The 23,845-nt window shown below is 46.1% G+C and overlaps 1 protein-coding gene across 2 annotated transcripts in view; it reads left to right on the forward strand.

Annotated features, from left to right (window-relative positions):
* Positions 1 to 23,629, forward strand: part of DDHD1 (DDHD domain containing 1) — a 57,924-nt gene extending 34,295 nt beyond the window's left edge. For both annotated transcript variants that reach the window (XM_072337089.1, XM_072337090.1), the window contains 8 exons: positions 1,947 to 2,053; positions 2,184 to 2,290; positions 11,168 to 11,430; positions 13,459 to 13,534; positions 17,186 to 17,335; positions 18,005 to 18,257; positions 19,580 to 19,750; positions 22,609 to 23,629. In XM_072337089.1, the coding sequence (XP_072193190.1) occupies positions 1,947 to 2,053; positions 2,184 to 2,290; positions 11,168 to 11,430; positions 13,459 to 13,534; positions 17,186 to 17,335; positions 18,005 to 18,257; positions 19,580 to 19,750; positions 22,609 to 22,790 (1,309 nt within the window). In that variant the 3' untranslated portion in view covers positions 22,791 to 23,629. The remainder of the gene's footprint in view (positions 1 to 1,946; positions 2,054 to 2,183; positions 2,291 to 11,167; positions 11,431 to 13,458; positions 13,535 to 17,185; positions 17,336 to 18,004; positions 18,258 to 19,579; positions 19,751 to 22,608) is intronic.
* Positions 23,630 to 23,845: the final 216 nt, after the last annotated feature.

Consider the following 23,845-nt stretch of genomic DNA (forward strand, 5'->3'; position numbering starts at 1 on the left):
CACACCTGGTCAGCGGTCCGGATCACTGCAGTGAAGTGGCAGTGGACAAAATCTGTTAAAACACAACTTGTGTTTACTTTGTTGGAGCGTGTTTTGCAAGGCACGAGAAGGATGCATTGATTTTCCAACGTGCCCAGGTGCATCTGAGCTTTGGGTTCCCAGCAGAAGCTGGAACGTTTCTGGGCAGCCGCGGTTGATGTGGGGGCAACCCCCAGATGTGGGTGAAAGTTGGAATTGTGCTTTGAGTTTAGCAGAGTGTTGTAACTTTGTTTCCTGGCAGGGAGTTGCAGTTCAGCCCCTCCTTGCCTTAGTTGTGCAAAATACATTCAGAAAGCACATGCAGCTCTAAGCAAGGAAAAGGTTTGTCAGCCCTAACTGAAGCAGATTCTCTTGCCTTTCCCCCACCTCCTATGGGAAGGGCACTGTGCTGTATTGCATCTTTGCCATCTTGTTCGACTACAGACTTGGAGATTAGAAGTGCAATCAAACCAGGCTTTAAAAATAGAGATGTCGATTAGTTGCATTTCTTGGCTGCTTGCTCATGCCATTGGTAACTGTTTTGAAACACTGTGTGTCGAAGGATGTGCCCCCCCCTTCCCCCTCTTCCCCCCCTTTTCCCTTTCTTTCCCTTCCCTTTCCCTTCCCTTTCCCTTCCCTTTCCCTTCCCCCCTGGAGAAGCATCAGTAATGGAAAATATTTTGACAGCCCCCTTCCATTGTAAATGTGGTGCATCACAGAACTACTTAGTACCATATGAACTGTCAGTAGGAGCTGAAAATCAGCTCCACATTTGTTCCTCTGGACACATCTGCCTTCAGCCTTCCTGCACAGCATAAATCCTGTTATGGAGTTGGGTCTGCGCAGGGCAACAGCAACACTGGGAAATTAAGGATGAATTTTGTCAACGCTTCTTCCTTTTCATCTGTGCTGTCACCTCCCGTGGCAGTCCTGGTGTGGCAGCTCCCTGCCGTGTCCTGCTGCCTTTGTTTTGAAGAGGTAAAGATGGACTTAATGTCAAGGCAGGAGTTTGACAGAGTTGTCTGTATGGGATACCACGTAGTGCTGACACTGCTGTGATGCAGACAGTTTTGCTCATCAAACAGAGGAGCTTAAGCGATTACTGTCTCAGGTGCTGGCGATGCAGGCTAAATGGTTGCATTTCTGTTAAGCAGAACAAGAGCACTCAAGGAAAGTATCTCAGGTTGGGGGGGGGGTTAAACTTCCCAAAGCACGTTTGGGTTGGTAGAAGTGCTGACGGGAGATTAATGTCACCGTCATTCGGTCATAGCAGTGATGAGGAGGGGGCTGGCTTTGAAAATGGAAAAAATACACACGAGGCTTCAAAGCAAAACTCTGATGCTGTAACTGGGAAGCAGCTGCTGGAAGCTGCAAGTTGAAATGCTGATAAATCATCCCGTGTCTCACTCTGAGAACTCTTAAGCCTTCCATTCCGATATGTGAAGTTAACATTCTGACCTGTCAAGCACTGTTGTTATTAGTTTTCTTTGTGTTTAAAAGCACTGAGCTGTCATCCTTAGTGATCTGAATGGTTGATTTCAATGCGTTCAGGATTCCAAGACTGTAGAATTGTTAGCTTTCAGAGCATGTGCTGCTCAAACCAACCAGAGTTAACAGATGGATTTCAGTTGAACTTGGAGGGTTTGGATCAGGCTCAAAGTGAAACACGCAACGAGCTCTGAAGCTCTTTGGAGAACTCATAGCACACTGCTTTCCACTGCATGAGTGCTTAAATGCAAAGTGCATTTAAGCATTTCAGAACAAAATTGAGAGGTGAAGTAATTAGCAACGTTAGTAAGCATAGACTGACATACTTTAAAAGTAGCAACGAGAGAAATGCATTGCACCTGGATGCACCAACATTCTCTGATACGAGCACCAATAGCAGCCTTAACACGAACATGTTCTTTCTGGTTTTTTTCCCCAAGGATGCGAGACACAGCAAGAAAAATAGAAGAGAAGTATTTTTCCAATCTTGCAACACATGTTGAATTTCTTCCAGTTGAATGGAGGTCAAAGCTTACTCTCGATGGAGGTACGTTGGTTGGTTGTTCAGTAGCTGCAATGCAGAACTGCCCCCAGAAGTTTCATGCTGTGTTCTTTGCACGTGCTTTGTTTGGATTTCATCGTTCTCCTGAGTGTAACTTAAGTCTCTTTTCTTTCAGACACCGTGGACTCCATCACTCCAGACAAAGTACGGGGTTTGAGGGACATGCTGAACAGCAGTGCCATGGATATCATGTATTACACAAGTCCTCTTTATAGAGATGAAGTAAGTGGGTTTTATGTGAATTTTACTAAAGCAGGACAGAGAGACTGAAACAAACTGGATTTAGGACTGTTAGCAAAGTTTCCTTCTGAGACCCTGGACTGAGCCAAGACGTGCTGAAGGGGCAGAAACTTAAATGCATTTTGTTTAGATTAAACAAAGCAAGGTGTCAGTGCCACAGCAAGTGGCACTGCCTTTGTCATGTCCTGCTTGTCCTCACCTCTTGTATCAGTGGCTGCACGCAGTGTGCCAGGGTCAGGGATTCCCATCTATCATCTGGATCTGACAGTGTTCACCCTAGGATTTGAAAGAGGAACAGCCAGGCTTCTATGCCAGATGGGCGATAGAAGTGTGTCTTTTGGTAATCTACAGTAGAAAGTAAGAAATATTACCATGTGTGCAAGCCATGTGTGTAATATATGAGGGTGGTAATTAATATCACTGAGAATTAATCAGCAGCTTTAGCATCTCCTGAAAGACATTTTACCTCTGAAAGAGCAGGGATTCTGGGTTCTCCCTTTGTCCTATCAGTGAGTGTGAAAAGTGTGTTGAAAACATCCAGCAGGAGGATCCCCATCCCTGCTGCTTAGTGGCTCTGAGCTTGGTGTGTATCTTAGAGAAACTAAATGAAAAGCTGATGTTTGCATTTCAAGTAATCAAAGCACAGAGCTTTAATGGGGGAAAAGTAGAGAAGCAACAACTGTAATCAGTGCGGTTTTAGAGCAGAAATGATTGTCTGAAATGGATCTTTATCAGCAGATTAGAAACAGGAGGGTTTCTCACAGCTTTTTCATGCATCTGTGTATTGTGCGCTAAGGAACTCCTTCAAAGTGAGATCTTTCTTTCCTCTAACACAGTCCTTGAATGTGTGCCATTCTGTCAAAGCTAAAGTCAGATGGGCCAGCAGCATCTTTAAACTAACCAGTTTTAATGGAGGTATGCGCTTGCCTTGCAAGAAAGGCAGGACCCCACTCAGTCATGTGTTTGTTTGTGTCCTGGAAGTTGCTGTCTTGTCTTGCCAGGTCTCTGTAGGCCCACGTGCTTTATTCTGTTCAGATGTAGCGTAGCCCCATTCAATGGAAAGGCATCAAAGGCAAAAATTACCCTGAAGGTAAAGTACCCCGAGAGCATCCTTTGTCACACATCCTGGAAAAGCCCCACGGGGATGTTTTATGATTAGTTTCTGCTGGAATTCTATATTTCCTATGTTGACTGCATCATCTTGCAGCTTTCATGCCAAACCTAAAACTCCTAGTAATACTGACTTTCCTTATAGCAGCCATGGCTGTGAAATTGCTCTGAGCCTTTTAAGCTTCCAATGCTAGAAAATAAGCGTACTGAAAGCTGTGCTCTTGTTGCTCAGTAATGCAAAGTTTATTGTTCGGGGTGCTCAGCTGTGTATCAGGTTTCATTGTTGTGGAACTGAGGGCAGCATGAGTTGCTGTAGCAAGTGAAGCAAACTTCTCTGGCAGCTCAAAAATAGATTTCTAAAGTGCATTAGAGGCTCCCTGTGTCTGTGGATGTCTTCTGGGAGCTGGGTTGGCTAGCAAAGGTTAGGTGTGCAGGCCAACAGTGCATGAAAAATTGAATTTGATGCTCAGTAGAGCTGTAGTTTTACAGGTATATCACATCCCCAAGGCATGAGAATTGGCAAATACAATGAGAGTACTGTGGCTGTGCTTAGATCTGATTAAGGAAGTTGTTTTCTTCACTTAATCAAGTGAATTTTCCTGAAGTGTTTGCAACAATGCACACATGGTTGCCATTACGCCGCCTTATTCAGCCTGCACCAATAAATCTGAGGCCTATCTCAAAGCAGCGTTGGACAGTTTGAATTGCAAGCGTTTGTCCAAAAAAAGAAAGAAACAAGAAAGTGGTCTCACAGGTGTAACGTTAAAACCCTGAAGAACAGGTTCCCCAAATGAATGCCTGGGATGGATGCAGGTTTGCTGCTTCACTCCGCTGTTCCTGTTCTGACCCTGAGGTGCCGGGGATGCGGCTTCTGGATTGATGCCATTCATTTCACTTGGAGCTGTGTAAGCTTCCACACAATACACGGTTCTGTTCATCTTTTCACCTTTTATTTTGCCTTTAGCTACAAAGGGGAGGCTTGTATTTTTTAAGATAGTCCTCATCCAATTAATTTCCTCTGTGCAGATTGAACCCTGTATTGCCAAGCTGAGCGCTCCTCTGGAGAACCAGCAGGTTTTTTTCTTCTCCCCCGAAGTTCAGTGTTCACTTTGTTCCAAGGGCTCATTCCAGCTGAGAAGAGAGCCTTGTCTCCAAGCATTCACATGGTCACATGCCGCTCAGAATTAGCATTCCTGCTCACCACTTCACAATGCCAACCCACTTCTTTGTGTACTGTTGGCACTCCTGAAGCTTTTCATCCAGAAATCTTAGAATTATAGAATCACAGCATGGCCTGGGTTGCAAAGGCCCACAGTGCTCATCCATTTCCAGCCCCCTGCTGTGTGCAGGGTCACCAACCAGCAGCCCAGGCTGCCCAGAGCCACATCCAGCCTGGCCTTGAATGCCTGCAGGGATGGGGCATCCACAGCCTCCTTGGGCAACCTGTTCAGTGCGTCACCACCCTCTGGGTGAATCTTGAAAGGAGTGAATGAAACTTTACTGTGAAATAAATTGAACAATACAGTGAGTTTGCCCTGGAGAAGAATAAAAGCTGTTACCCACCCGACAGCGCTTAAAAATACTTTGCTATTAATTTTATTTCTAATTCAAAGGACTTTCCCCACATCTGGAAGTAATGTAGCCACTGCTTTAAGCTTCCGACCACTCTTTAAACCCCTTTAGTAAGGGATGTTCAAGTGGGTAAGTGTTGAAGGTAGAAAAGGAGAAGCTTTGTTGTATTGGCTTTCACCTGGGATAGCAGTCAGCTGCTCCAGATGCAGCTGGATTGCTCAGCGAAGCACTATGGGATCCTGGCAGGTAACCCCCTCTCTGATTGCAGGTATCATTATCTCCTGCAACACGGTAGCAGAATACCCCAAAGGTGCCTCTTACTTGTGATGTGCAACATGATACCAGCCAGGTATCAATAATTCAGTGAGCATCTCGGGCTGCCTGGGCTCAGAGCTCAGGATGGAGGATGTTTGCAGCCCACAGATTCAGCTGCAGCGTTTGTGTGAGCTGAACGTGGTGCTGCGCAGCTCCTCATCTGTGCTGAGGTCCCTGAGTAAAACACCTCATCTGTGCTGAGGTCCCTGTTCAGATATTACACAGATGCCAATTTACTGCTTTTCTTTATGTTTTGATGCTTGCATGCCTATCTTGAAATGAGCAATTTCACACTGATCCTGGTCTTGCTGGTGCAAGACTTTGTTTCACATCCACGCCGCTGTAGCTTCATGTTTCTTTAATAATAAATGCTCCTGGCGGAGATTGGGAAGCCTAATTGACACATTGTGAATTCAGCATTGCCACCTTTGTTATATTGTTAAGTGCTTATTTTACTGGTCTTCCATGTGCTTACTTCCAGCCTAATTGTAATTGTGTAAATTATTGATACGCATCGTGGCAGAAAGTGCCTTCAGTACAGGCTGAATATGATCGTAGAATCACGGAATGGCCTGAGCTGGAAAGGACCACAATGATGGTCTGGTTCCAACCCCCTGCTGTGTGCAGGTCACCAACCAGCAGCCCAGGCTGCCCAGAGCCACATCCAGCCTGGCCTTGAATGCCTGCAGGGATGGGGCATCCACAGCCTCCTTGGGCAACCTGTTCCAGTGCGTCACCAATATTATTTCCACCCATCTTGGAAAGGCCTTTAAAGATGCAGTTCAGACAGCGCAGCAGTCTCAGAAGATCAGTTGATGTTATGGGATGCTTCCTCCAGAGCTGAAGTGCAGGGAGGGCAGCAGGTCCTGCATTTCCCACCAGCTGAGGGCAGAGGGGATGATGGCTCTGGGACACAGTGGCTGCAGGCTCAGTGTTGGAGGAGCCTGGCAGGCTGTGTCAGTGAAGCATGGCTTCACTTTGGAATGGCTTAACAGGCTGCTTTTGCGCATGTATTAAAGTCGAGGGATTCATATTTGTGAACCTTGGAACTTGCATTCATTCTTACAACAGGTTTCATCCCTCTGATGCAGGGTCTGGCAAAGAAATGTGCTGCTTTCAGCAATAAAAGGAAGTTGTTTCTATGTCTTTCAAAAGGAGAAGGGTGTGAAGCAGGAAATCTTGAACTGAGACTATTTGAACACTGTCTTTGCTTATTCTGTTGAACCTAATAGGGAACAGCCTGCCAGCGCTTTCATGGCTCACTTAATTCATTTGATTGTCAACTTTACAAAGTGGTCACTGGATCTACTTTCTGTGCAGTCTTGAATACTGTGACTTGGATGCAAACAGCTCAGGCTCAGCTTCTCAACCAGAAAGGGGGTACTGAGGGAGACGTTGAGCTGTGGGCAGATCTGTGCTTCCTATTTATGTAACATGACTAATAGATGAAGCCATTCCTGCCTGTTCACACCGTGAAGCCTCATTCTGGCCTTTCATCTGTTGTTGTGACACTACTGGCACCCATCCACCAGGATATATGACAGCTTTGGGAGGGTCAGCAGCCTCCCCACGTTGTGTGCTGCCACGTTCTCCTGGTTCATGTGAAGCAAACTCTTTCTCTGTGCATAGAATCACAGAACGGCCTGGGTTGCAAAGGCCCTCAGTGCCCATCCAGTTTCAACCCCCTGCTGTGTGTGGGGTCACCAACCAGCAGCCCAGGCTGCCCAGAGATCTATCAATCTTGAGCCGCAGGTTTTTGTTGGCTCTTAAGGACCTTATTCTACCCCCAGTTGGCCTGAGCACTTTCTTATTGCCTGCTTGTTGAACAGGTTTATTCTTCTACGGTTCTCCTGGCACTTGGAGGGAGCTGCTGACAAAACTCTGTTCCACAGATCTCTTTCAGATTCCTTTCCCACAAAGCCTACAAAAACATTCCTGCTGTTTAAGCTGGAGGGCTGCAGAGGTCGGGTTTCCTGCACTCCCTTTTGATATGTAGCTATCCTTCAAGTTTTTTTTCCTCTTGGACTTCAAGCTGTTCATGTGAGAAGACTGTCCAGTGGAGAGCTCCTATGGAGAGGCCAGAGAAAGGCCCTGGAAAGTTACATGGAGAGGTTGTTGGAACCGACTGCTGCCAAAAGAGGACCATCAGCAGAGCCCAAAAGAAGAGAAGCTTTTTTTGTTGTCTTTGACAGATCAAAGAGCTTGAGACCAGAGAGCTGCATGCAATTTTCAGCTGCAAACAAGTCACTGAGGTTTTGAGCAGCAGCCGTGCAATGTCCGTGTCACTGCTGTGCTCAGGGTGCCAGCAGGGGTTCTGTACTCCTTGTTCTCTTGGAAGAACTTGTTTCTTTTATATTGAGGGAAAATACTGTTTTCTATCCTGAAAAGCCAGCTTTTGCCCCAGCAGCCGGCCTGTGCAGGATCCTGCCTTGAGCTCTGCTGTGGGCCAGGAGGTGTTTGTCTGACATGTGCACAGCCAGTTTCCTTCTGCATTGCAAGAAACAGGAGTGCTCATCTACGCTTGAGTCTCACAGGCCCTCCTTCCATCAGAACAGGAACGAACAGCTGTTTCAGATGTTGGTGCCTGTGATCTAGAGGCTTATTTACTTATTTAGAGGCTTATTAACTGCCTCCAGCTCAACACAGGATGCAGTTAATAACCTTCACGTAGGAGCTTCAGTCGAGACAGACAGCAGCTCCAGGTATTTCAGTGCTTCCACAGCTACTTACTCCCCTTCCTCTCTCAGCGGTCCAGACGTACCCAGGTACCCAAGAGCTACTCAGGGCAGGCCCGGTGATCCATCCCTGTGCCTTGATTGTCAGTCTTGGTTTGCCTTCCCCTCAGACTGCAGGGCTGTCACTCTGGCTCTCCGCATGTGTGCAGAACGATTCCTTGCTGGGCTTTTATTTAGGCTTGTGAAGGGCACGGAGCATTTAACCTCAGTTTGTCAGAATCAAAAACGATGACATCGGAGCAACTTGATCCTGTGGGCTTCAGTTTCTTCCACGGGAGATGTGCTGGCAACAGTTCAGCTGATAAAGGAAGCTCCAGGCAACTGGATTGACTTCTCATGGAGCAAGATGAGAACAGCTTCCCAGAGAGCTGCACAGTGGGTAGCAGCGTGCTGAATCTGCTTGGCGTTTTTCTTCCTTCCCTGCTTTGCTGAAATCTTTGACTGCTGGCAATCAAGACTCTCACTTTCCCATAGGGACCAGAATAAAACACGTAGGAAATGCATCCATGACTCGGATGCTGTGCTGTCCAACTGGCAAAGGCTGCATCTCGGGTGTCTTTACTTTTGCACCTCTGAGAATGCAGTAGTGCGTATTGGCTCTCTATTCAGCCTGAGGATTGTGGGCTGCTTAGTGCTCCTGATTATGAGTTGCTGTAAAGTCTGTCGTTGAAATTTGACTGCATTAAGGGCTCCAGGCATTGTGGAGTCTGCTTTATTTGTATGTTATGTGTGTTAGTGGTACAGCTGCATGCTGCACAGCATTCTAATCTTGCACCAAATTTTGCACTGAAATAACTGATCTGCTTCCTGTGCCCAGGATTTATTTCTCCCAGAATCAGAACAGGGAGGAAGGGCTTTCCTAGGGAAGAACAGAGGAATGTTGGAAGATTTCTGGTACCTTTCTGTCAAAGGTTGCTGTGTTTTCAGACTGATGCTGTTGAATGGTCAGCCGGGGTGCAGGGACTTGATGTGGCTCTTGCTGAAGGATTAGGAAGTGTTCCTTTGGCTGCAGTGGTTCAATGGGTTCCATAGGCTGACTGCTTTTCACTGGTCCCTCCTGGAAGAGCTGAGCAGAGCAGGCAGTGGATTAGCCAGCAGAGCAGCAAACAAGGATTGTGGGAGCAGCTGCATGAAAATATGACTCAGTGCTGCCTTTTGTGGGGGTATTTGAGCTTGTTTGGTCTGTGAGAAGCTTTTAGGAGATGATGATAATACATTGGGCAAGCACTCAAGGAAACCCAAGCCATTTTGTGGGTTAAGCCCTACCCAAAGCCCTGGGGAGCAGCTGCCAAAAAACAGCACTGGAGAAATTGCTCTTTGTCAATGATTAAGGTGGAAATTGGGAGGGAGGAGGTAAGAGGAGAGGTGGGAACAGAGAAAGGGGTTGAGTCGTGCTTGCATTCCGCTATTGGTGTGGGTGCCCCATCCCTGCAGGCATTCAAGGCCAGGCTGGATGTGGCTCTGGGCAGCCTGGGCTGCTGGTTGGTGACCCTGCACACAGCAGGGGGTTGGGATGGATGAGCACTGTGGGCCTTTGCAGCCCAGGCCATTCTATGATTCTGTGATTCATTCTCTGAACCAGTGATTTACAAACCACATGTCAGATATCCAGTCAAATTAAATACTCATGCTCTGGTTGGCAAATACAGAGCTATTTGGGACCCACAGTTTCCTAGGCCATGTTTTTGTCCAACTCCGTAATAACAGCAAGTTTCTAAGGATCTGAATGTTTGTAAAGAAGACTGGAAGTAATGTCCAACCTGGGCTTTGCAGGATTATGTTGTCTTACACCCCAAAGCAGCAAGAGAACATAATCTGATAGTGAAACGTGACAATGCCAGAAGGTAACTTGCCCACTCTGTGCCTATGGGCTGTGGGCAGACTAATGCAATATTCTTCCTGGAAAGAATCTGCTTTTCCAGGGAAATGGGGAAGTAGGGTACAGAGCTGTTGAGAAAGGTGGGCAGTGCTGGAAGCACTTAAGGACGTAGCTGAGTTGTTGTGCGCCTCATTTCTAACTTCCCATCAGAAAAAAATAGCGTTGTGAATGTTGAGATCTATGGTTTAAGGGTTTCAAAATCGGCTTGTTTATGGTTTTTAAAACAAGATGAAGTTACTCTTTCACCCTTGTATAGATCGAGTGCCTGGGAACCATAGTGAGTCCTGCACTGGAACATGGCTCCTATGGGGAGTAACTGAGACAGCTGGGGTGGGTCAGTCTGGTGGAAAGGAGACCCAGGGGAGACCTCGACACTGTACAATTCCCCAACAGGGGGTAGTGATGAAATTGGGGTCAGCCTCTCCTCCCAGATAACAGTGACAGGATGAGAGGTGGTGGCCTCAAGTCGTGGCAGGGAGGGTCAGAACAGAACAACAGAAAGGCTCGAAAATGGGAATGTTGGTGCTTGTTTCTCTGAGCTGTTGCAGAGCTTTGTTAATCATTTCACAGTGCTTTGAGGCGTAGGGCTTGTGTGGTTCCTATCTCAGCAAAAATGTGTATCAAACACTGACAGCGCTAGCATCATTCATATTTATATTCAGTAATGATTCAGGCACTTGAAAAATCATGTCCAAATTACATGTTCTATAGCTTTAATCTCCTGTTGTTAACAAGGGAATGATTTGCAATTTCATGTTTGTCCTCCTGTACGCAGCCTGCAAGCATTGCTCAGTCACCGTGCTGAGTACCACAAGCAAAGCTGCTTTCTTTTTGTATTGCCTGTCTTCCAAATCTTGTGTCTTTTAACATTTCTCTCTAAAAAAGAGTTATTTCAGTGAATCTTTGTGTTTCTATGTACGTGTGCACTACTGTAGGACCTGAAGGAGATAAAGCTCTGGGAGATTCAGTTAGGACAAATACAGAACCAATATGTATTTATTATGGTAGCATCATAGCATTAGCTTAGGATGACTGAGAACCTTGTTGCATTATTGGTTTTGTCCCCATACATGAGCAGTGGGCAGATTGAGTTCAAGTGTGCTTTACAAAGATCCAAAAGCAATTTGGGCTATTTTCCCCGTTACACTAACAGAACATGATGCCCAGGAGGCTGATCTATGTGCTGTGTGTACAGGAGCAGTAAGGTATGTTGTTATTAAACCTTCTTCCCTTACCACCTTCAAACAGCTTGTCAAGGGGCTGCAGCAGGAGCTGAACCGCCTGTACACACTGTTCTGCTCTCGGAATCCAGAGTTCGAGGAGAAAGGAGGGAAAGTCTCCATCGTGTCCCACTCTCTGGGCTGTGTCATCACCTACGACATCATGACGGGATGGAACCCGGTCAGCCTTTACGAGCAGATGCTGCGGAAGGAGGAGGAGGAGCTTGAAGACAGTTGGATGAGTTATGAGGAGCGACGTTTACTTGAAGAACTTTACCTAACCAAACAACGGTAATGCAGCCACTTCTGGTTCTGAAAGGAGAAAACCACAGCCCTACATGACGCCCTTTGGGTGTTTCCAGAACCCCCGTGGCTCTTATATTTTACAGCTGATGTTCCCCTGGCAATGCTGAATGGCAGTTGTAAATGCTAAGTGCAGGACTAAGCAGACAGGGAGCTGGCAGTGCTAATAAGAGCTCTGAATCCATATCCTACAGACTATACCAAATGCAAACAAGTAGCTGTTACTCACTGCCCAGATGCACTGGGAGCTCCTTCTGGCCTAGGAGCCTAGGACAGGGTCAGGCCATTAGCCCCACAACTATTTGAGGTGAAACACGGCAGAGTAACTCACAGGTGTGCAGTGAGCTGAAACAGCAGAACCTGAGCAGTGAAATGCCAGAGGCTCTAGAGAAAAATGAGAAGTGTTCTCTAAGACTGAGCTTGGAAATTGAGCTCCACCAGCTGGGTGCAGATGTTGTGGTTGCTGTGATTGAGCTTATGGGATTACTGCTGTGCTGCAGATCATTTACCAGCTTCTGCCTGCTGCCATTTAGAAATGTTAAGGCAGTTCTTAGAACAAAGCAGCACTGCCCATTGTGACAGATGGGATCTTGGTTTCATTGTCTTGCAGGTGTTGGTAGGGATTCTCAGTATTAGGTGACTGTGTAGATAATCACTCTGTCCCCGCAGTGTTAAGGTGCTTTCCCTGTTCTAAACTGGGTTTCAGGGTACTGTGAGACTCTATAGATAGAGAATCTGATAGTGAGAGCATGAACTTCAGTCTTTCCAGTGTTGCTTTGGAAGCGTTAGTATTGCATCAGATCTGCTGCGCCTGAAATCAGTATGTGTGTAATTAGGGATTGGTACAGGACATCTCTAACAGCTGCAGGGCTGGATAAAGCACAGTCTTCCTGAAAGAAGAGACCCAAGAATTGTACCCAGGGGTAAGGTGACCCTTCAGGCATATTACTAGCATGTGAGCAGTGAAAAATTACAGTCTTCATACCCATACTCCAGCTCCTTAGGTATGCACTGAAGTGTTTCATGTTTCATCCCCAGTAATCCAAGTACCATTTGACACAGGCACTTCTGTGATAGATGGAGTGGCTCCCCTGTTCACAGACCATCGTAGTGTCATTCAGTCTGGAATGGTAAAGGATGTCAGTTTTACTATCTTGTGGATTTCGGGTGTTGCAAGGCTGTCAAACACGAGGTGGATTTCTGGAGATACTGATGCCTGAGCAGGGTGTGTGACAGCATGCGTAAATATACTGCATTGTAGAATGTGAGCACGCAAGTTTACGTAATGGAACCCTTCAGCAGCGGCTCACAAGAGTCAAGAATTCTGCACACCTTCTTTTTTAAGACCAAATCACATTCACCGAAGCATACTGACTGGTTGGGAGGACTGCTCTTCAGAAAGCTTTAGCAGCAGACCAGTATCTTTCTACTCATGATGACAGAGGTTAACCTTCATATTTTTGGTTGCAGAATGCTTTAGGAGAAACATGAAAAGGTGCTTTTTCCTGTTTCTAGGAGGGGGTGATGCTCTAGTGCTGGGTTAGATGTTGTTCCTCCTACAGACTGGTGAAAGATAAATGAGCTTTTTTAGTGATAGCTGAAAATGTGGGGCCCTGCCCTTCAGATTTTGCACAACAGTGCAGAACTCCATAATGGGCCATGGATTTTCCTGTGGTTCTGGCTGAACAAAACAAACTAAAACTGGGCAGTGTGGCTGCAGAAGCACCAAGGAAGCAGGAGGTGAATCACCTGATCCTGAGGAGGGAGGATGGGCAGATGCTTGGGGTGATGAGCAAGGAAACTGTCAAGTCATGATTGATTCCTCTGGTGGTCAGAGAAACAGGATTTCACATGCATTGATTCTTAATCAACTGGGCTGCCTCAGAGGAAGAAACAACGCAGTCACTCTCTTTGCCTAACAGACAAACTGATGGACCCTCCATGAATGCCTGTTTGGATCAGATACCTTAATACGTCCGCATTTTTCTGTCTCAGAAAGATCTGCTTGTTTTCCAGGTTGAAAGAGATAGAGGAGAGGTTACAAGACTTGAAGGCATCCACCATAGCAAAAACACCTGTCTTAAAATTTAAGGTATGTCTGCCTGACTGTCCTACTCACGCTAAGAACACACTTGCAGTTTGAGTTATTCTACTTTGTTTTCTTTCTTCCATGCCACAAAACATTGGTAGAACAGCATGAATGTGTACGGATGCCCAGAAACGTATTGCTATATTCACGTGTTACTATTTCTTACAAATATATATGTTTCTGTGTCAATTCATAATCCAGTCTGGGAGTTGCTATCACACCACAGACACATGTGGGAAGGTAAAAACCACTTGACAAATTGCACCAATCACATACCTTGAAAAACTGCACTTCTGCTTTGTTGACTGATCCAACTTCCTCGGGGGCTGCTTCCAACACATCACACCTCTGAGTCAGTTGGAGTCAGTTTCCTCCAGCAGTGGATTCTCCTTTGAAACGACTCTGGCCTGGCAGGTAGGACAGGTAACTTCTCATCTCATGAATGAGATGGCTTACTGACTGGCTCTGTCAATTGCTATCATTTCGTATCATTGCAAAAAGACATTTTCTAGCGTTGTGGTGGGATGTGCAACACTTTCTCGTTGCTCTGCTATATCCTAAAATATTAAGCAATAAAAATGTGACATGATAGATAAGAAGAAAATAGATTATTCTTCTTAACTTGCCATTTGTCTTTCCTTCTGAATTCAGAAGCACTCCCAGAAGCCAAGGTCAATCTTGAGCCGTGAAAAAGAGGAAACTAACTGTAATTCAATTTGTCATAGCTTTCTCCTTCCATCGTGGCTTAAAAACACATGTTGTGCTGTTATCTCTACCATCAAAGAAGCTGGAGACAGACATAGTCCTCTTGCTCTGTGTGAAGATTATTCTTCACTCGGCTGTGTTTATACTGAAGATTTCTTTGAACAGATGCATTTTAGAGGGAGCAGGAGGGGAGGGGAAAAGAAAGTAGAGAGAAGAGAGAAGTGTATCCAAATTACTCTTAGGTAATTTCCCATTGCTGTGTGTCCTCTTTCGTACCCTTACTGAAAAAAGAAAGACATTTTGGTTTTTTATGTCAGTACTCCTGGTGTAAAGCAGCATTCATGACTCTGACTGCTTGAGTACCATGCATGGGACAGACCTCAAGGGGAGGGAAGGAGACTTCAGGGGGAAGAGGAGGGCTTTTCATGAATGTGATAGCAAGGTGCCTCTGCCAAGGGAGGATTTCTGCAGGATGTCATTGAGAGATGATTGCTCATCAGCAAGGCTTCCTGAGAGTGACTGGCTCATTGAAAGAGAAGTAACTGCTTTGTAGGCACTGACTACCAAGCACCTTGGCTCCTAGCAGACAGAGCCATAGTAGGATCTTGAGTTTTTATTCACTGCAAATGCTTGATCCACAAATTGCTTTGGGCTGTGCAGTGCAGGAGACTGGAGTCTTTGATCCCTGATCTCTTAGGCTGTCATACACAAACAAGCAGCTACATGCAGTTGTAATGAAAAGGACGAGCTAGAATATGAACATGTGGGGAATAGTGTAATGTCTGCTTCAGCTTAACATTAAAATTAATCCATCAGGTCTTCTGTTTATGAATCATAACCAGGAAAAAAGTGTTATCCCGAAAAGCGGTGTTCTGAAAAATTGCTTCTCTGTTAAACAATTCCAGGAGTGTTTGTGAAGTGCCTCAGTCCTGCTTCGTGCAGGAACACCAGAATTGAGGAGACGCCTTCTAGGAAGGTTTCAGTCCTCTGCTCCCAGTGGATGTCGTTGGATGGCGGTCTTTTCTTCAGCCACTTGGCTGCAGTGCTAAGCACCTAATGAATTTAAAGGGCTTTATTTTTGGGAGGCTTGCTTTTGATTTTTAGCATTTGCTTCCTTGGTGTTGATTTACTGCCACCCTGTAAGGTACCCTCCAACTGGTACTTTGTCTTTGTGAACTTTACCAGAGATGGAAGATCACGTTGAAAGCTTGTGCATGGAAGAAGATAATACAGCCAAGGACGCTGTGCTCCAAGAAAAAGCGTCTGTCTGTGGATGTTGCTAATCTGATGTTTATTGATAGAGACGTGCACCTTGTGACCATTTAAATTATGTACCTGTTAAGGATTTTTGCATGAGGAGAATTCTGGGAAGCATCAGCCGGCCGTTGCTTTCTGATTTCTTTCTGGAGCAGAAAGTCCATAACTGTGTACTCCAAATGCTGCGTATTGGCATGTCAGATAGACAGGGTTAGAAGTTATGTACTCACTTCAAAGGGTTACACAGTGAATATCTGTTTCTGTTGTGTCTGAAGATGAGAAAGCTTTTTGTCCAAAGTGCAGTAATGTAAGGGTCTCTGTAAAGATTAATTGAAAGAAGGGCTGCTTTGAACCAGCCTGGAGTAACACTGCAGATGACAACAAGCCGTGCTTTGCTGCATATGACATTGAATAGCTTTGCTGAAGACCTGGGTTTTTTCCCATTGAATTGGAACTTGGGCATTCTTTTGGAAGGAAGAGGTGGAGTACCAGTGCCAAGTGCGAGGAGGAAGAATGTTTTGTTCAGTGCTGGAATCTGGTAGATGAAACAGGCCATTATTTCCACACCCTCGCTCCATGTGTTGACATATAGCAAAGGCGTGTGGCAATCCAAGCATTCTCCACGTGCACTCGGCAAGAACGAAGTCATTCCTCTCACCGGTTGAGTAGCAGCACGCTGACAGCTGCTTGGTTGCAGTGCCCTGCAAACCGGTGCTACTACTGGGAAAGCTACAGCGAAGCTGCAATAATGGTCAAATTAGTTTTTCATATAAGAAAACATTCTAAAGGTTAAGAAGTAATTTTGACTTTGAAAAACATTTTTGACTGCAGAGTTTTATGTTTGATGTTCCTGGGAGACGATGTCTTGGCAATGGGATACAAAGCCATTCACCTCTTGGTCGCTGTTGAATCCTGGCCCGTGTTGGTAGTGACCGAATGTCCTTACCACTGATGTGTGTTCAGTGATGTGTCAGATGGGTTTACAGCTGCAGTGCAGGTTTGCTCCACCTGCCTTGCAGTGCAGAGGGCAATCCTTGCAGCTTGGCTCAGTGTGAAAGCGGGCTGCAAGGTGGCTCAGTGTGCTGTGCTCGGTGGTTCTGTTTGTGATGTGGTGACACTTCTGATGAGCACCATTCTGTTCACTTAACACCAGATATTTGTAGGAGATTGGACATTACATAACACCAGCTTGTATGTGTGTGTGTGTGACTACCAGAAGGGTTTTCCATAGGTCATCTTCAGTGCTCAGTGTAGCTTGCACTGGTGGCTTATGTAGCAAAGTGAGTCAAGGAGTGCTAGCTGAGGGTAAGGTTATGGAGCTGTGGTGAACTTTGAAAACTTGCATGAGAAGCAGACTTCAATGATGTGAAACATACCACATTTCTTTCCTTTGTGTCTTCTAAGTTCTTGCATTACTCCTTCCAGTGTTGGTAGACTTCTTCCAGTTCAGATATCCAACGTGGTTTTGAATTCTGAGATGGTGCAGCATCACAACATGCAACTCTTCTCACATCAAAAGAAAACCAGGAAACTTAACTTGCTGTGTTGCACTGTGGATATTACAGTGCTCTTCCCTGTTTCATTTTACTAATAGCATACAAGTCCCTTGGTTGAAAGAGAGAGAAATCAAATCCAGCCGTGTTAGAAAGCGTTATTCCCACCCTCGTTAATACAGTTGAAATCTCTCCTTAGGTTGAGAATTTCTTCTGTATGGGATCTCCACTCGCAGTGTTCTTGGCATTGCGTGGCATCCGCCCAGGAAACAGCGGCAGTCAAGATCACATTCTGCCCAGAACCATTTGTAACCGCTTGCTGAATATTTTTCATCCAACGGATCCGGTGGTGAGTTGTAATTGCAGGTGCAAGCTTTTACCTTTTTAAATGTCGGCTGTGTGATGATGAGTTCTTCAAGGTGTGTGAATCGACACGTGTTCCTGCACAGCACCGTCTGTTAATGATTGCTGTGCAGTGTCTCGGGTTCTGTAACTGTGGAGTAACATTTGCTACGAATAGCTGCCTTCAGTATCATATGCTTTGCTTCCCTTTTCAAATAAGGGTAAGATTTGAGTGTACTCAACTTAGTTTTTTGCAAAGATGTGAAATAACTCTTCCAGTCAGGTTCCAACTTGGGTTTAGCTTACTGGCTTCCATTAAATATCATAGATCCAAATCTACCGCTGCCATCACAAGCAGTTCACAAGATACTGTATTAAAACAAAGACGCTGTTGTTTTTCCCCAGGGGAGTAACAGATTGTTAGGGGCTGGGATAGGCCTTGGGAAGGAAGTATTGGTATAGCTTTGTGCTGTCCTTATACTCTTCCATAGGCAGTCAGTGTTAGCTGTCATCAAAGGCAGGATGTTGGGCCTCTGATCTGTACAGCCTTGGCAGTCTCTTTGACAAGAGTCTGACTGGGGAGTTTCATGCTTTCCTGTGCCGACTCTGGATAGGAAGGGGTCTATAGTTTTCGGTCTTGCCACTCAGTGTTTTCTTTTCTGGATTCCTCTTGCAGGCCTATAGGTTAGAACCTTTAATCCTGAAGCACTACAGCAACATTTCACCAGTCCAGATCCACTGGTACAACACCGCAAACCCTCTACCTTACGAGCATATGAAGCCAAGTTTTCTCAACCCAACAAAAGAACCTACCTCAGTTCCTGATGGTGAAAGTGCTTCAACTGTTCCAAGCCCAACCACTTCACCGGTCATGGTTCGGCGCCACTACGGGGAGTCCATAACCAACATAGGCAAAGCCAGTATACTGGGTAACTGCTCCTTGTCCTTTATTCTGCAGGGTCTTCTTGTAGAGCATCGCTGCTCTGCGGTGTTTAAGGCCCAACTGTCTGTAAGCCACCCCTGCCTGTTTTCAGTGTTTGTTCTGTGTAGGTGCATTGCTTGCTCTAATCCAAACTAACATTTACTCTGAAGAAAAGGCAGTTTACATAATACATCGAAGTCAAGGAGAGGATGTGTTGCAGGGAGAAGATGTGGGTCAGGGAGTTTATGCTGTTGCCACCTTATTGTTGACTGCCTTCATATGGTAACATCCTGGGGGCTTCGTAGTTTCCACTGTACTTCATGGAGAAGTATTTTACAGCTTGTTTTGTGGCTGCGTTCTCTGGTATTGACAAATAGAAGGAAAAAAAATCACTCCATATAGGTTAAATGGAGCCCAATGCTTTATAATTTTACCAAGGGAAATTCGGGCAGTTTAGTGTGAAGTCTGTCCCCTTCTGCCTTTCTGAATTAACTTTCCGAATCAGAGTAAGCCCTGATTTAGTAGAGCTTCAAGTCACTTTCACTGGAGCTTATATTTGAGCACTCACGTGCAGTTTTTGTTGACTCAGGGTCTTTCCTTAGCTCGCTGTGTGGGATCTGGAAGAAGGTTAGTGTGACCTGGGGCAAGAAATGCTGCCAACACAACGAATAGAGTGTATAAAAGCAGTTCAGTCCTTAAGTGAAGGCATGCAGCGTTTTGAAGCAGCGTTCTCTCACAGTACACTGCTTTTTGCTGTTATACTGCAGCAGCTTCAGTGTCTCATCCAGACGGTGGCAGCAAAGCCAGGAGAAAACATCTCAGATGTGTTCCCAGCTTTCACACCCTTCTTCCTGAGCAACCCAAGTAGTTGTACTGAAGGATGGCAGAGCATTTCTAAAGCTCTGTAAGAGTTGTTCCATCATGAGGACCGTGAACAAAAGAGCTCTCTCAGATACTCCCGTGGGATTCTTAGGTTCAGAAGGTAGCATCATGGTTATAAAACGTTTGTCTTAAGCTTTCTGTATGGGAGGAATTGCAGCGCAGACTCAAAAGTTCCAGTTTCCTTTCTGCAAAAACATTCTCGTCTATTTTTTTGTTCCCCGTAACTACAGGTTCCAAATTACAGCCTTGCCTTGTCCACTAGATTAGCGTCACGATAAACAGCGTGCACTTCAGTCAGATAAGCTGTTCCCACCCTAGAAAAGCATGAATGGTGTTTCCCATCACCCCGCTCTAATTGACGGGTACAGCGGAGGCTTTACTTTGCAGTTTGAATTGGCTGACCTCGTGCTTGTTTTCCTTTTGTTTGTTTGTTTTTGCTGAGCTCAGGAGCTGCGAGCATTGGGAAGGGCCTCGGAGGGATGCTGTTCTCCAGATTCGGTCGCTCAAGTACACAGACTGCAGAGCCAGGGAAAGATGGAGCAGAAGGGGACGACAAGAAGAGCACTGTGGGAACGCCGCCTTTCTCACACAGCAGCTCCGGCTTCCTCGAACCCACGTGTTAGTGGCTGGCCCACCTTACGTCCCTGTGGGAACAGGACCTCCAGTGGGCTGCCCGTGTGTGTCGTGTGGGGCACTGAGCAGGTTGAGGGAGGGGATCCTTCCCCCTGCTCAGTGCTGGTGAGGCCGCACATGGGTTGGTGGGCCCAGTTCTGGGCCCGCAGTAGAGGAGAGGCATGGGCATACTGGAGAGAGCCCAGCATAGGCCAGGGGGTGCTGCAGGGCCTGAAACAGCTCTGCTGTGAGGGGGGGCTCAGAGCTGGGGCTGCTCAGCCTGGAGCTGAGGATACTTGGAGATCCCATCCATGTCCATAAATAGCTGAAGGGAGGTGTGGAGAGGACAGAGCCCGGCTCTATGCCGTGGTGCCCAGTGCCAGGACAAGAGGTTGTAGACATACACTAGAGCTCAGGAGGTTCCCTCTGGCCATCAGGCAGCACTCTGTGCTGTGTGGATGGAGAGCACAGGAACGAGTTGCCCAGAGATGCTGTGGGGTCTCCTCTTTGGAGATACCCAGGAACCATCCATGCACAGTACAGCTCTGGGTGTCCCTGCTTGAGCAGAGCATTGGACTGCATGAGCTCTAGAGGTCCCTTCCAGCTTCAGCCGTTCTGTGCTTCTCTGAAGGCTGTCCAAGTAGTGACTTTGTTCTCCCTGTTGTCTTTTTTCTTTTCGTCCTCTTAAAAGACATTTATCTGTGTATCTGTGTCTGTCATACACACTGACACACATACGTGTGTGGATGAGTTTTAGCTAACACAACCTGTCCATCAGTAGTTCCTAGACTATCTCTAGGGATAGCAAAGCCTCTGTCATGAAATAGATTTATGTAAACTTGCCCATGCAGACCTGAAGCAATCTCTATTTATAAAGGCAGGTACTGCTGGAAGCAGAGGCTGTCCTTGTCCTGCTCTGAACAGCACAATGCAACTTTAGCAGCTGGGTTTTTTTTTAAAGCACATATACTTCCTTTACAGACATTCATACTTTATTTTTAAACTTCGCATCGCAAGGCGGGGCTTTTGCAATCTAAGCAGTCACAAGTGTTAGCACTGTTGTATCTTGTGATTGCATTCACATGATGCATTGCAGTCTGTTGATTGCTGCCACTTCCAGCAGATAACCTGCCTGAGTCACAGCTGTGGACAGAGACTTGGTTTTAAACTTGGGAAATGGAGCGATGTGGCCACCAGTATTGTGGAGCCCTTAACGAGGCCCTGTTGCATGGTGGCACACTGAGCTCTCCTGCACAACATCCCTCTATGCTGAAATCCCATCTGCAATGCTGTGTCCAGGTCTGGAGTTCCCAATACAAGAAAGACACAGAGCTGCTGGAGAGGGTCCAGAGGAGGCCACAAAGATGCTCAGAGGGCTGCAGCACCTCCCATACAAAGACAGGCTGAGGGAGCTGGGATTGTTCAGCATGGAGGAGAGAAGGCTGTGGGGTGACCTCATTGCAGCCTGCCAGGGCCTAAAGGGAGCCTACAGACAGGAGGGGAGTCAACTCTTTAAAAGGGCAGATAGCAGCAGGACAAGGGGAAATAGATTTAAGTTGAAGGAGGGAAGGTTTAGATTGGATGTCGGGAAAGATCTTTACTGTGAGAGCGGTGAGGTGCTGGAACAGCTGCACAGAGAGGCTGTGGATGCCCCGTCCATCCCTGGAGGTGTTCAAGGCCAGGTTGGATGGGGCCCTGGGCAGCCTGGGCTGGTATTCAGTGTGGAGGTTGGTGGCCCTGCCTGTGGTGGGGGTTGGAGCTTCATGATCCTTGAGGTCCCTTCCAACCCAGGCCATTCTGTGGCCCATCCATAGGAGGAGAACTTGGAGCAGAGGCCACGGATCTGTGGGCAGAGTGATGCAATCCGTGGCCCCAGTGTTTGCTTCGGAGAGCGCGGCCGCACAGCTTGCAGTGAGGTTTGGCTTCCTCCCAAGCTTCTGTAACAGAGATGGGGTTGGTCGGGGTGTTTTTGCTGCAGAGCAACCGGTTCTGAATGCATGCATCTCAGTGGAAATGACTGTGGTTGTCTCCTGGTATGCGGAGGCTCCGACTCCCTCTCCTTGCTGTGTTTGGAAAGCAGCAGAAGGCCACTGTGAGATGAAGGGCTGTCACTCCCTGGTGCTGCTGTGCCATGACTGCGGAGGCAGCGCTTGTTGTGATGCTCCATTTGTGCTCTCTCCCAGCCAAGAATTAAAATTCCTTGAAATTGCTTTTGATAAATGGCTGCATTTTTTTACTCAATATGGGGTTTTGGCTTTTGTAGCTAAGCAGGCTTTTAGTTTTGTCCTTTTCATTCCGTTGCTCCTTGCAGAGATTTTCTAACCACTGGAGTGCCTTCACAATAGGTCACCCATTGGCCCAGTGAAACATGCAGTGAGAATTGCTCTGAATGTGGTATTAATCAAAGCAACCATTACAATGAAAGGAGAACTGCTGAAACGTATTTGGAATAATCTGGAAATTGAAAAGGCTGGAGCTATGGTTTTCTGAAAGCACGTCATATTGCATGTAGTCTCAGTGGGGATTCAGCTGACAGAGGTACAACAGATCCCTTCATTGCTGCAGGCTCTGAGCATCCCCCTCCTAACAGAGTTTGCTATAGGGACCACCACAGCATCTCCTGGGTATTTCTATGTAGTTACTGTAAGGAGCATAGATTCATTTCTATCATCAGTATAGAAGGACTATATACAGCTACTTAGACATATATATACATATATATATATATACCAGCTCTTTTCAAGCTGTAGGTTTGGTTTCTGCAGAATCAGAACCTAAAGGTGACAGACAAATAAGCAAGGATTTCTCTTCCTGCCACTGACATTCAATTCTAACGGCGTTTCTCTTTCTTCTCCAATTTCTAGTGGAACTGGAGCACAGGATTGATTTCGAGCTCAGGGAAGGTCTGGTGGAGAGCAGATACTGGTCTGCGGTCACGTCGCACACTGCCTATTGGTCATCTCTGGATATTGCTCTTTTCCTCCTAACCTTCATGTACAAACACGACCAGGACGATGCTGACAAGTCCAATTTGGACACTGTCTGAATTTGGACGGGGGGCTGGGAGGGATGGGAAAGGAAATCTGAAAACCAATGGCACAAAACGGATGTTAAACCGCAGTGTGTATGGCATGGAGGTTTCAGGTTTAAGTGCATGTTTGGGGTTTTTTTCCCGTTTCTAAGGAGCGAAAATGATTTGTACGGAAAAGCACTTTATAGTTTCAAACGTTTTGCAGTGCTTAATCGGACCTGAAATTGTTCCAAATCCTTGTTGACTTTGCATAAGAAGACGACACGGCGTGCAGCACCTGGTGCGCACCGTTGTGCATTGTGCTCGGGTGACGTTCTTGTTGATGACCATTCATTGCTGTTCAGTTCATTCAAGTATAAAAAGAGGAGTTGATTTTAAAAAGGAAAAATAATAATAATAATAATAATTAATTTCCATTAACGAAGTCTGTGTTACTTACAAACCTAAAACTGCCATGTTCCAATGTTGTGTGTGTCAGTCAATAACGGGCGGTGGTGTCGTCTCTCTAGGATCTGTTCAGCTGCACATCCTGTTATCCACAGACCCATTCTGAGTGCTGGCTGCTGGGCTGTTCTACGTGGCACGTGGAGAAACCAACGCTGCAAAGCACCACGCGGATGTGAAATACTGTAATTATAATTTATTATCTCCCTTTTCGTTTTATCCCAGTGTATAAAACATTACTTTTTTACTGGTTTCCTTTGACATAATTTAAGAACCACGTTTATTTTCTACAGCGTTAAGACTTTTTCTCAGAAATGCATATCTTTGTACTACTATTCAGATGAATATATGGACACTGTGGCACACTTTAAGTATTTTTTCATTAAAATAAATATTTGTGGTTTCACACAAATGACGTTCATCACCTTCTTCTCAAAGGTGAGTCATCGCTTGGCCACATCCCGCGTGTCTCTGAAAGAAGAAGGCTTTGCCCTCAGTGTGTAGAGGGTCCCTTTGCCATGAGTAGATGTGTATATATGTGTGTTTCTGTATAGAAACGTATGTTTGTGTGTGTATATAGGCGTGCAAGGAGCCGTCAAGAGGAAGGAGAGCAGCGTTATATAAAC

The sequence above is a fragment of the Excalfactoria chinensis genome, chromosome 5 (genome assembly GCF_039878825.1).
Source record: "Excalfactoria chinensis isolate bCotChi1 chromosome 5, bCotChi1.hap2, whole genome shotgun sequence".
Taxonomy (NCBI): domain Eukaryota; kingdom Metazoa; phylum Chordata; class Aves; order Galliformes; family Phasianidae; genus Excalfactoria; species Excalfactoria chinensis.